Source organism: Carcharodon carcharias, chromosome 10, assembly GCF_017639515.1.
Source record: "Carcharodon carcharias isolate sCarCar2 chromosome 10, sCarCar2.pri, whole genome shotgun sequence".
NCBI classification, from domain to species: Eukaryota; Metazoa; Chordata; class Chondrichthyes; order Lamniformes; family Lamnidae; genus Carcharodon; species Carcharodon carcharias.
In genome coordinates, this window is record NC_054476.1 from 147908681 (window position 1) to 147921613 (window position 12933).

At 39.3% G+C, this 12933-nt stretch overlaps 1 protein-coding gene across 3 annotated transcripts in view; it reads right to left on the reverse strand.

Moving 5' to 3' along the window:
• The window catches only part of med13a (mediator complex subunit 13a), a 192553-nt gene that overhangs the window by 81833 nt on the left and 97787 nt on the right, over positions 1–12933 (reverse strand). For 2 of the 3 annotated variants that reach the window (XM_041196887.1, XM_041196889.1), the window contains exons 11-14: positions 8355–8577; positions 6193–6283; positions 1108–1226; positions 457–550 (exon numbers count right to left, since the gene is read on the reverse strand). In XM_041196887.1, the coding sequence (XP_041052821.1) occupies positions 457–550; positions 1108–1226; positions 6193–6283; positions 8355–8577 (527 nt within the window). The remainder of the gene's footprint in view (positions 1–456; positions 551–1107; positions 1227–6192; positions 6284–8354; positions 8578–12933) is intronic. The other variant, XM_041196888.1, reaches the window with a different exon arrangement.

Consider the following 12933-nt stretch of genomic DNA (forward strand, 5'->3'; position numbering starts at 1 on the left):
GGTTAGTTCTCAAGTCCATTCCACTATTCTTTAATCAGCCTTTAAGATACTTAGGGGCTTGAAGCCCAAGACAGAACACGCTACTCAATTAATCCATAGTGACAACTGTGATTTACATGACCATTAAGATACCCACAACATCCTAACAATAAGCCAATCAGATTCAATTAAAAGTTATATAAAAACACCCTTCCTCAATTAGCTGAAAGCACAAACGAACAATCATTGCCTCCAACAAGCATTATACGGCATTCACAGTTGTTTAAAACTAAAGTAAGTTGTGAAATGCTTTTTGCATGGTTAATCTTATGGATTAATTACAGTCCTATTTTCATTGGTCAAAGAAAGTACAACATTTTTTTTTTAAAAAGGAAAGAACTTATATGAACAGGGAAACAAATACAATGGATACTGGATTATTCTTGGATTGTATTTTTTCAAAATAATTTTGCTTACTTATACAAGGGAATGTGTCAAAAGGCCCAGCCTTCGAATCCCTATTTCCTATTTTTTCATCTGATCCAACATGAGCATTTCGAGGCCCAATCTGCTGAAAAAAAGTAATTAGATGAACAAACAAGTTAATTTTTTCTCATAAGAGTGGTACATCTCAAGACTATTTAAATAAATAGATAAAACAATTGCAAGACTGATCTACACATTAAATAATCCATTCAATCTCCATTATTGTTTTGTAAGAACATATTTCTATTTGAGTTTCTTTTACATTTAATAAAAGACAATTATCATGTTGATTTAAGAGGGACAAAGTTAAGACTTCTAGTGGCACAAGCTCAAAGTTTTAGGAGAGTATGTTGAAAAATAATACAACCAAACTACTCTCCTCTTCGAAAAAAAGTTTGCACTCCAGTGTGCGGTATGTTATGCTTACATGAAAAGACCCCTGTCTTGAGTCCACATCATACATCACTGAAGACTGATGTTCAGCACAAATATTACTATATAGGTAGGGCAGTTCCCAATTTTCTGTCATGCATGTACTAGCCACTATTGACAGACATCAGAGTTCAGTCCCCTTTCGCCCTACTGTAGCAAAGAAGGAAAGGCCAGGGAAAATGAACATTTCAAATGGGCAGAATAACTCACCCCAAGTTCATCTTCATCATCAAACAGATTGTCAAGGTCTTTGTATGAGACAACCAGATCAACCTCATTCATGAGACTTGTGGATGCAGTCCGACTGTGAGAGGGTGATTTTTGTCCATCTATAATTTAAAGAAAGATAACTGTGCAAGAAGTTCTAGACTAATATTTTTGATTAGTGTTAAACTTTATTTTTGTGGCAAGTGACAAATGCAGTAAATTAGCATAAACTGGCTCCCATGTCTGACTATAAAGAAACAGTAATTATACTTCTTAAACAACTTCATTGGCTGTATTACCTAGGGACACCCTGGGGATAGAAAAGACATCATTCTAAACCCTTCAACCACTGTTTCTATCTTTATAATTTCAATAACTTTATCCTATCTCCTCTTGCAAAAACAACCCCAATTATTAATTCCAGCATATATTTTGAATCCTTAGTTGCCCAAAGAAAGTGATGGGCTGCTTTCTTGAACTGCTGTTGTGGTGAAAGTGTGTTGGACAGGATGTTCCTGTATTTTGACCCAGCATTGATTAATTCTTTAAGCCGGTCTTTGTGTTTGTATTTTCCAGAATCTGTTCTATTGCTTCAACATCCTTCCTGCAGTGGGAAGCTCAACAGCAAAGTGCACTCCAACTGTGGTCTTACTAAGGTTTTATATAGATTTGACATTATCTTGTCTTTTATATTGTGTGTGTCTTGGCATGAAGTGCAACATTCCAGTAGCACTTTTTAAAAACAGTCTTATCCACTTAATGTCATTGCTTTTCACAAGCTTTATGAAGCTTCACCCCCACCAAATCGTTCTGCTCTTCCATATGGTGCAGTCCTTCACCAAAATGTTCTGTTTCACACTTATTGATCTTGGGGCAAATGACATCAAGGTGGTCAGTACAAATAAAAAGGACTCCCTAAAAATAGCCTTACAAACTTTTGCTTTACAGACCATCTCTCTTGGTAAAACACTGGCCCGTGTGGAGGCAAGCAGTGAAATATAGTTCAGTATGTTTTGAGGACCACCTCCACCAAACCCACAACAGCCACCGTGCCCAAAGGAAGACAAGAGGTGGCGTAATTTGTAGAAGGCCCCCTAAGCACCAACATGAACTGCCAGTTCTGTGGACATCCAAGCCACATTAGACTCTTCAGTCATGAGAGGACCCACAGGAGATGATGAAATCACTTACAGTTTGGACATACTCAAACGAGTCTACCATTGCATATTTGACCAATTCAAGATTTGCCTCCTCCCCATCTCCACCATTTTTTATAAACACTGATGCAAAGCACTATCAGGTACCCCCAACAATTTCTATTTATCTTCCCCTCAAGATTTCCACTTCATTTAACAATTCTCTTTTTATTGATTAACAGCAGAGTTCTACAAATATTTGATTACCTGCTCAAACTCCTTCCTTACTATCCTTATCCTCTCCACCTTTGTTTGGTTTAGAGAATTACAATCTATTTTTGTGTTAACCAGCCTGTTCTCATAATCCGCCCAGTTGATAGCATAACTAAGGAGAGTGTAATATGTAACTGTAGGTCTAACATCAGTAATTTGTAAAAAAGTCACCTGCAAATAATATCAAGTCAGAAAATGTAACAGACTACAGCACAACTAACAAGTATTCAATCCAAAATACTCACCAGATAGAGAAAGTCAATAATGTCAAAAATGGTAGAAAAACTTAATAGGATACAAAGTTTTATAAACAGTCAAATAACATGTACATATCAAAGAGCAACCATAGTTAAGGCTATACTGATGATGCAATCATTTTAATAGCCATGTGGTAAGGTACTGGACAATATCCTCCCCAAACGATTTTTCATTGTTCACAGTCTGCTTCGTTTGAATACTCAGCACCATTAAATTTTTCACACAGCTGAGCACGTGCAATATTTTAAAGAAGACAACTCAAGTGGCCTGAACAGTACCTACTAGGTTGCTGTGCAGCCATGCACATGCATGCAGCTTACAGGGAACATTGATTTTTTTGGCTTAATACCAACAATTTGCATTTATATAGCACTTTTAACATAGCAAAACATCTTAAGGTGCTTCACATCTGACACCCAACCACATTAGGAGATATCAGGGCAAGTGACCAAAAACTTGGTAAAGAGGTAGGTTTTACATTGAAGAGGTAGAAAGGGGCAGAAGCTTAGGTGGGGGGTTCTAGAGCTTCAAGCTGGGCATGCTAAAAGCACAGATCCCAGTGGTAGATCCATTAAAATCAAGAATATGCAACAGGCCAGAATTGGCAGAGGAGGGTTTGTATGTTTGAAGGAGGTTACATAGGCACGGTCATGAGAGGCCACAGCTGGATTTCAAAGCATGGATGAGGCACTGCCAGACCTGGAGCCATTGCAGATCAACAAGCACAGGGTGATGGGTGAACACCCATCAAGTTAAGATACAGGCAGCAGTTTTGGACAAGCTCAAGGTTAATGGAGGATGGAAGATCAGACAAGAGAGGATTGAAACAATCAAGTCTAGAGGTAGTAAAGGCATGAATGAGTTTCAATCGCACACAAGCTGAAGCAGGGAGTGGAACTGGGGGATGTTATGGAGGTTCAAATAGGTGGCTTAACTGATGGAGCAGACATGTGGTCAGAAGCTCATCTTCAGGTAAAATACAACACCAGATTGTAAACGCTAATTCAGCCTATGACAGTTGCTAGGGAGAGGGATGAGGTCGGTGGTGAGGGAATGGAGTTTGTGGCAGGAACCAAAGACAATGCCCTGTATCAATGTCAGTGTCAGCCACTCTTTCCTTTAAGTCACTAAAGTTCTGAGTTCATGTCCCACTCAGGACTTGAACACAAAAATCAAGGATAACACTCCAGTGCAGTAAGTACTACACCATTGGAGATGTGGTCTTTTGGATGAAACATTAAACGAAGGGACAAACTGCCCTTTCAGGGTGGATACAAAAGATCCCGTGGCACTATTTCAAAGAGCAAGGGAGTTGCCTCCAGTGTCCTAGCCAATATCTATCCCTCAAATCAACATCACAAAACAGATTGTCTGGTCATTATGATACTGTTTGTGGAAGCTTGCTGTGCCCAAATTGGCTGCTGTGTTTGCTATATTACAGTTGTGATTACATTTCAAAAGTACTTAATTGATTGAAAAGCATTTCAAGGTGTCCAGTGGTCGTGAAAAGGTATCAAGGCAAGCTTTTTTTATGATGATTTGTGCTGCGATGGTTCATCTTAGCCTGGAGCACACACAAACTCAAAAGGTCTTTTGAGGGGAGGAAAAATTTTTTCTGGAAGGGGGAGCAATATTTAACAACCCTACTAAATTTACAATGTTGCTCTGTTAATGGTACCTCCTGATGTACTTCAAAAGACAACCACCAATGCCACTTTCCTCAAAGGTATCCAAGCATATCCACAAAACACTGAAATGCTTTGATTTTACGAAGACTACAAGAAGGGTGAGCATGCAGCTAAAAAAAAACCAGGCACATCTATTATTTTGCCAATTGTGAATGAGGTCACATTCCAAATCATTTTTTTTCATGTGCAGAATGTGATCAAAGTTGATTTAATGCACTTTTACATTGGCTTTTGTTTAACTTGGATGTAGAGATTGACATCTATACACCAGCTTCACTTGCTTACACTGCTAAACCAACTCCTATTTCAGCAGAATCAAGCAGGCAGGGTGGGGGGGAGATCAATTTCAACTTAACACCCATTGAGAAACAAATGGAATCCTATGCAGTGCAGGTCTAAACCTGGTTTATTCTCCATCGAAGTCAGTGAACAGTAAATTGAGAGAGGTGTCATACCAGCATTTCATCTGCACTCATAAGATTCCTGCCTGTCGAATTAGGTTTTTAACCCCATAGACTCAGTTTTCGTGGGTCTATAATCCTGCAATGAGGATGAGATAGCTGGTTTTAGCTATATAAGCTTAAGGAAATAGTTCACAAAAGCCACTTCCAGTGATGTGAAATAAACAAGCATTAGCAATCAAGTGGTTGCTATAAACAGGTCCGCTCTCCATTTCTACAATTAAAATACTATTTCTACATATAGTTAGTTTCTCAAATGACATGCCAATTTAAAAAATGTTTTTGCCAACATATCACATAAGGATCCAAACAGCAGGCTGAATCATCCGTAAAACGATCGCATTTCAATCACATGCAAGAAAAAGACTATTCTGAAACAGAAAATTCTTGAGGTTGGAATGTGACATCATTTAATTAAGTTACTCAAACTGACAAAAAGCATAGTACCATTTCCAGCTCAAAATAAGGGGAGGGCGGGTAGTAGAAATGAGGGAATAATTTTCTAAACCTGGCAACATCTAAACAATCCTTTCCTCTGCATCAACTTTTTAAATTTGGCACATGCCTGTGCGCAATAAAATATACCAGGTCAGCACAAGAAAATGGTCTGACCAGTCTTTGATGATTATATCAGGTGCCCATTAAATCAGTAATTTTCAACATCAGTATGATTACTATTCTTCAATTCCCACCTCTGAAAAGAAAAATTTGAAACTGAAGATATTGTTCAAGCACTCAATAGCACTAACCTTGTTAACACGAAGTAACTATTGCTCCACAATGCAAAGGCAACACCTTCAAATAAGGTTAATCATGCACAGCATCCAAAGCAGGAAAAACAAAAATTCTGACCAAGTGTTTCTACCCAAATTGATTGGTGGGTAGCCAACAGCATTTTTCACACTTTTGCAATATCAAAAAAGCACTGCAATCACATGAAACAAACATTCATCCGCAACAGACAGACATTTCCAAATGCTGAAGCACTTTTGTTGGTAGTGGAGATGATGGTTTACTGAGACAAAAGAAACAGGGTGGAATGGGAGAGGTAACCCAGGTTCAAAACCACATGGCAAAGGATAGAACTGGAGACAATTTTACAATTTGTACAATTTTACAGGCTTCATTTACAGAAATACATATTACAAATATGCACCTCCTAATTTAGCCACCCGTTTGTGCTCCTTTTTATGAACAGACAAGTAAACCTCAGTTAGTGCCCTTCATCAGTATACAATTAAACACAATTAATAAACAATTAACATATTATACCTGGCTTTGTTCCAGAATTGAATATTGACATGGCATCCTCTCCTTCCACTGGTAACATTGCGTGGGATACGCCAGCACCGTCAATGTCTCCCTGTAATACAGGAACTAAAATTTACATACATATCCATGTCTAACTAATGCTATTATACTCAAGTGCTTTTATGTTCAGAATTAATTTGGATGGATGGAGTGCGGAAGTTAAATGTAACCTGACAATATTAGGATTATCCCAATACTTAACATGTTCCTTAAATCACAATAGCAGCCGGGCCAGAGTGGGGGTGTATTGGTGGTTGGAGATTTGCCACACCAAATATAGATGGCCATAATCTCTTCAACAAAAGTTGAAGAGGCAGCAAATCAACTGCACGCATTTTGTGTACCTGAAGATAACAGAGTCTCCAGAAGGGATATAGGTTAAGTGAATAGGCAAAAACTTGGCAGTTGGAATATAATGTGGGAAAATGTGAGGTATTGCACTTTGGCAGGAAGAATAGAGGAGCTGAACATTGTTTAAAATGGAGAAAGACTGCAGAAGGCTGCAGCAGAGGAAATTGGGAGTCCTTATGCATGAATCCCAAAAATCCAACCTACAAATTCAGCAGGTAATAGGGAAGGCAAATGGAATGTTGGCCTTTATTTCAAAGGGACTGGAGTCTATAAAAATAGACAAGTGTTGCTAAAACTATAGAAGGCACTAGTTAGACCACATCTAGAATACTGTGAACAGTTTTGGTCCCCTTACATAAGGAAAGATAAACTGTCATTAGAGGCAGTCCAGAGAAGGTTCGCTAGGTTCACCCTGGGTATGGAGGGATTTTATGAGGAGATGTTGAGTAGGTTAGGCCTGTACTCATCGGAGTTTAGAAGAATGAAAGGTAACCTTATTGAAACATATAAGATTCTTAGGGGGCATGACAGGGTAGATGCTGAGAGGCAGTTTCCCCTTGTGGGGGGATTCTAGGACCAGACGGCATAATCTCAGAGTTAAGGGGCTACCCATTTAAAACAGAGAGGAGGAGGAATTTCTTCTCTCAGAGGGTAGTCAATCTGTGGAATTCTTTACCGCCGAGGGCTATAGAGGCTGGGTCATTAAGTATATTCAAGGCTGAGATAGGCAGATTTTTAATCAGTGAGGCAATCAAGGGTTATGGGGAAAAGGCAGGAAAGTGGAGTTGATTCTGCTCCTACGTCTTGCGGTCTTATGGAGGATAGGTTGGACAGGCTGGGCTTGTTTCCGCTAGAGGAGTTTAGAAGAGTGAGGGGTGACTTGATTGAAGTATACTAGATCCTGAATGGTCTTGACAAGCTGGATGTGGAAAGAATGTTTCCTCTTGTGGACGGAGTCTAGAACTAGGGGGCACTGTTTTAAAATTTGCGGTCACCCTTATAGGACAGAGATCAGAAAAAAAAATTTCTGAGGGCTGTGCAGCTTTGGAACTCTGCCTTAAGGCTGTGGAGGAGGGGGTCACAATATTTTAAGGCAGAGGTACATAGATTCCCTTGCCTAACAAGAATCTAAAGTTATTTGGGGTAAATGGGAATGTGGAACTTGAAAAACAAACACGTCAGCCATGACCTTATGAATGGCGGAGCAGGCTCAAGGGGCCAAGTGGCCTATTCCTGTTCTTTGTTTGAGATATAGACACAAAATACTTGCTACAGAAATAAGATTATTTCAGTTGATTCTCAGGTTAAGTAAGTAATAAGGAGGATTTTTATAATTTGATGATGCAAACCTAGTTCAATACTTGAGTATATTGTAACTAAAAGCAGAAACACGATAAGCAGCCATCAGGAAATTTAGCAAGTGTTGTCATTAAGTTCAGTTGGCATTCAGGAGAAAAAAAATTAGGGCAGTTAAAAACAATCAGCTTTAATTTTGTACTAATACTTCCAGTGTATAATTCAACACCTCAGATGGCTTGTTATTGACTGAAACCCACAAACAACAATATTTCACTGTTACAATGCATAGTAATCATTCTGAATTACATAATTTTAAAGGACAAGAGCAAACTATAGTTACTTTTTGATAATTCAGCCATACTGTAAAGTTTTACATGTTCACTGAAATCCTAGTGATCACACTAATAAACAGTGAACAAACCAAACCTTCCCCAAAATACAACATTAATGGAAAAACTCAACTTATAATTCACCTTTTGTGCATGTTTCCTCCCCGGATCTCTCTCGTTGCCTTGCTTGTCTTTTTTATCAGGTAAGCTGAACTCCTCATCTCCATCATCAAATGCATATGGATCAACTTCTGACTTGGAATCTGCCTCTGGCCGAAAGCTCTTGCAGTACTGGTTTCTGCTCTGGATGTATCCCTGTACCCGCTCTTCAGAAATCTTCAATGGCTTATTTGAGTGTACCACCAAACTTAAAAATCAAAAAAAAGTTATTCAACTTGTACAGCAATGATTAAGCACCAAAAGTTGCCATGCGCTGCTTTTATTTAAAGGCAAAAAGGCTTCAAAGCTCAAATTTCCAGTCCAACTTTGTTCCAACTGACCTTTCTACCCCAAACACATTTGTGAACTGAGGAGATTTTGGAATCTTTCCCACAAAATCTAATGGCAAGTACTGAAAAAGGATATTTATCTGTTTTATCTAAAAACAAGGTGGAAATAAATAGTTTATACTGTTGCTTTAAAACAAACCATGACATTGTTCTTACCTCCTTTTACTGCCTTTCTTTTATAAAACAAAAACCATCAGACAATGAGCATTAATCCTGTTCTGTAAACTGTTACAATCCAATTAGGACCAGCAACTTTTTGTTTAAAGCAGACAAAGTTTGAAATCCCAAATACTTAGTAAGAGAATAAAGCCACAATATTCTGGTTCTAAACAAAAAACTTTACTATACAAAGTCAGACAAGTAAATAATTTACAATATCTATCTTATACTCTAACATTCAGAATCATTATGAGGTACATATGAATTAACAGGCAAACTGTGGTCAAACACTACACAATAAATGTCAGATGTGACAGATCCCAGATTTCTCAGCAACCCACCCAAATTTCAGTGTCCACACAATCTCATTAAAACTGTCTCTCTTAATAGCACGTTAATTATATTGCTTATGTTAAGATACACAGGTGAAGGGCATTGTTTAATTAAATGCTTTGATCACATAAATAGGGAACAGCTGAGACAGAGCTGGAAGGAGAGGTTATGAGACTGAACAAGTCAATAAAGTCTCTTCACAAAGAAAAGCTCCATGCCCTGATTTTGACTTCGCCAACCAGCTTGGATTCTATTAAGATCCCTCATGAGGAATTTCCAGTCTTCATTTTCTAAGGTCTAGCCTCTGAATTCCCTCCAAAAGTCACCCCAACTCTGACTGCCTGAATGGCTGCTCACCTTCTGATGGTTTAATTTCTTCTCCCGAGACTACATTCCACTGGCTTCTCAAGGCTGCATCCCAGCACCAACTCACAGGCTATTCAACCACTACTCTAAAAGGTTAACTTTGCCCAAAAGCACATGGTCACTGACCTTCCACTGCCTTTTCAGTTCTAGAGGGCTCCTCCTGAGCCCTCATTACCTGGAGTCTGCCAACAGTAGTTTTGCTGCTTGGGGCCTATTCAGTTGCTTCTCTCCCCAGTGGTCTCCTTCTAGTGACTCCTTCCTTGGTTGTCTCCCTGGGTTCTCCCCCAGGTTTCCCCTCTGTTCCAGGGCTTCCCCTGTTATGGCATAAAACCTGGATCTCGTTATTGCTGTTTTCATGCCACACAGGCACACTCCCAATATCCCAGATGGCCAAGCTCTTTAGCTAAAAGGAAAACTAGAATGGAGCATGCTTGGCCTGTCACCCTACTGCACTCCTCGCACGCCCAGAGCTCTTGGGACTGTTGGGAGTCCTCAACGTCCACCCAGACTAAGTTCCCATTTCTTAACAAAATGCTTTGCCTTCATGTGGTCAAAAATCCAATAAAGAAAAAAAATCAATGAATAGTCTACAGTAATCAAAAGTCAACTAGAACTTCAGGCTACTGCATTACCTCCACAGGAAGGTCTTACAAAATATTTGGCCCTGTGTATGTGCTCAGCAGCATGCATTATCAGAGTAAAGTGAGTATACCACTAAGCATTTAAGAAAAACAAAAACTGAATTCTGAGCTCCCACATCAGATATATAGCGTTAGTTGCAGTGGAAAATTCCCTCTACCTGAAAAGATTGAACAGTACTGAATTGCTTTAAACAATAAGATAGAGCAGCAGCAACAATACCCCTTTAAAGTAAATGGAAGTCATGCCTACTTACATCAAATAGGTCTGAAACTTTAGAGTGTTACTTTAACTATTTTTGGATGACAGTGGACTCCTTTAATGGAAAAAGTAAAATTCCAGGATACACACGAGCAGAGAAGGTAACAGCTGATACTGCCGCTGAACATTTAGCAAACACAGCAGAATCTTGATAAATGCACAAGTACTTCTGCCAAGAAATGCTGGCTTGGATCAGGATTTCTACATTAACAAGGGTAACACACAGCGTCAAACAAGAATACAGTTGTTATCTAATACAAAGCGTGTAGAAATTTCTTATCAGTTTTGTCCTCCTATTGCACAGAGATGGGTGAGATCAAAAGACTTGACACTTCAAGTAAGTGCTGCATCACAATTAATCAACAACTCCCTGGTAAATATTGTAATATTTTTTGATTTTTCAGGAAGTGGGTGAGTGACAAGTCTGTAGCATTGACTCCCTAGCTATCCTGAAAAGAGTGCTTCCGACACAAACATTGCAGCATTTAAAGGATGATATTGCTCCAACAAAAGTGGGGTCAGGATTCCAGGTCACTGACCCAGTGCAACAAAGGAACACGATTATACGCCCATGTCAGAATGGCGTGCAATTAGAGGGAAATCTGGAGGTTATGATGTGCTGACAACATTGCTGCTCCTGCCTTTCTCAGTAATGAGTGTCAGAAGGGAACAATGTTAGTTGCTACAATGCACCCTGCAGAGTAAACTGCTGCAACACTATGCCATTGTGTAGGGGAGGTGGATAAAGCCAAGTAGCAGGTAATATGTGCCACATAGACTTGACAGTTTTTGTGACTGCTCCAATCCAGGCAAGTGATGAGCGTTTCATCATATTCCTGACTTGAGCCCTACAGATGGTGAAGAGGCTTTGAGGTGACAGGTGAAATACTTGTCACAAAGTACCCAGCCTCTATTCTCCTCTTGTAGACATGGTATAGACTTTGCTGGCAGATGGACCATGACACCCTGAAAGATATTGATGGTGATGCCTTTAAAAGGGCACAGGGAGCGGCTAGGCTCTCTTTTGTTCAATATTCATTTCCAAATATATATGGTGCCAAGTGTTACCTATCATTTGTTAGTCCAAGCCTGGATATTATGCAGGTCCTGCTGTAGTCTGGCTTCAGCTACTTCATGATTTGAGTTACTGTGAACAGGGTTGAACACTGGAATTGACAGTGAACAGCTCCACTCCCAGCCTTAAGATGCAGGAAAGGTCATTGTGAACTTATGCAGCCATGTCCTGGGGCTGTAAAATTTGGCCTCCTACATCTGTAAACATTTTCCTTTGTCAGGCATGACTCCAGCCACTGCAGGGTTTTTCCTTTAGCAAAACTGAGGGCAATGTGGCTCAAAGTTCCTTGATGCCATATTCAGCCAAATACTGTCTCAATGTAAAGGGCAGCCGCTCAGTGAACTTTCAGTCATAAATTTGTGGACAGGAATAACAAAGCAGTACCAAGCCCATCTCTTCAAGGTTGTCTCAAAACCCCTGCCCAAGTTCAATTCAGGCAACTTCATAATACATAGAAATGACTATTTTGCATCAAATGTATAACTGTCATACATACGGGTTTATTAACTTACAGCCAGATGCAATTAGATTGCATTATGCTATGGTCATCCAATGTGACAAGATTATAGCATTGTAGTTTGAGTGCTTTCAGCCAGATCTCCCTATCACCATTCCAGAGGGTAGAAACAGGGGAGAAGGAGAAACAAAAACATGTCAGAGACTTGGCGCTTACTAACAGGGTGGAGATGGAAAGGGCACATCAAAATAATTAAAAAAAGCAAGCTAATCACTGCAGCCCACTCTTGTGTTTCCATCAATAAATTCAGAATTACCTTGAGAAGAAGGTTGTGCAGTCACCCTAAGGCAGAGTTTGGTGCACAGATTTCAAGAGAAAAAAGTAAAGATAATTAATTGCTCTCCAAAACCTAACTTGTAATGTTCCCTGCATGCAGTTCACACACAAGTCGACCCCTATAAGTTACCACTCACGCACATTCGTGCAAAAAGATATTTAAAGGAGTCCGTATTTAAATAACTCACTCACACACCAAAAAAAAAGGTATGTTGCTGGCTAACATTTTCTGAATAACAGTTAATTAAAATCACTTTGGAAAAATAGCAATTTTTAACTCAAAAGGTTTGATTACAAGCCAAGGCATACCTGGAAGAATCGTGGCCTAAAAATTAGTCAAAAATTTAGATTCCTGGAAGATACAGTAATGCCAATTAATTGTGTTTGTTTATCCTTCCAGTGGTTAGACAACAATGTAGGTGTGAATGAGCACAGGCTCCAGTTTGCCAGGAGTCTGTGGCCTCTTCACACACAGGTATCGACAGATAGCTCTAAAGATGAACAAACTTTGTCAGTGTACTTCATCTCTCAGTAATTAGAGGAATTATTTTCAACCTAGATAATTTAGGAGTGTTCTATAATTCAATC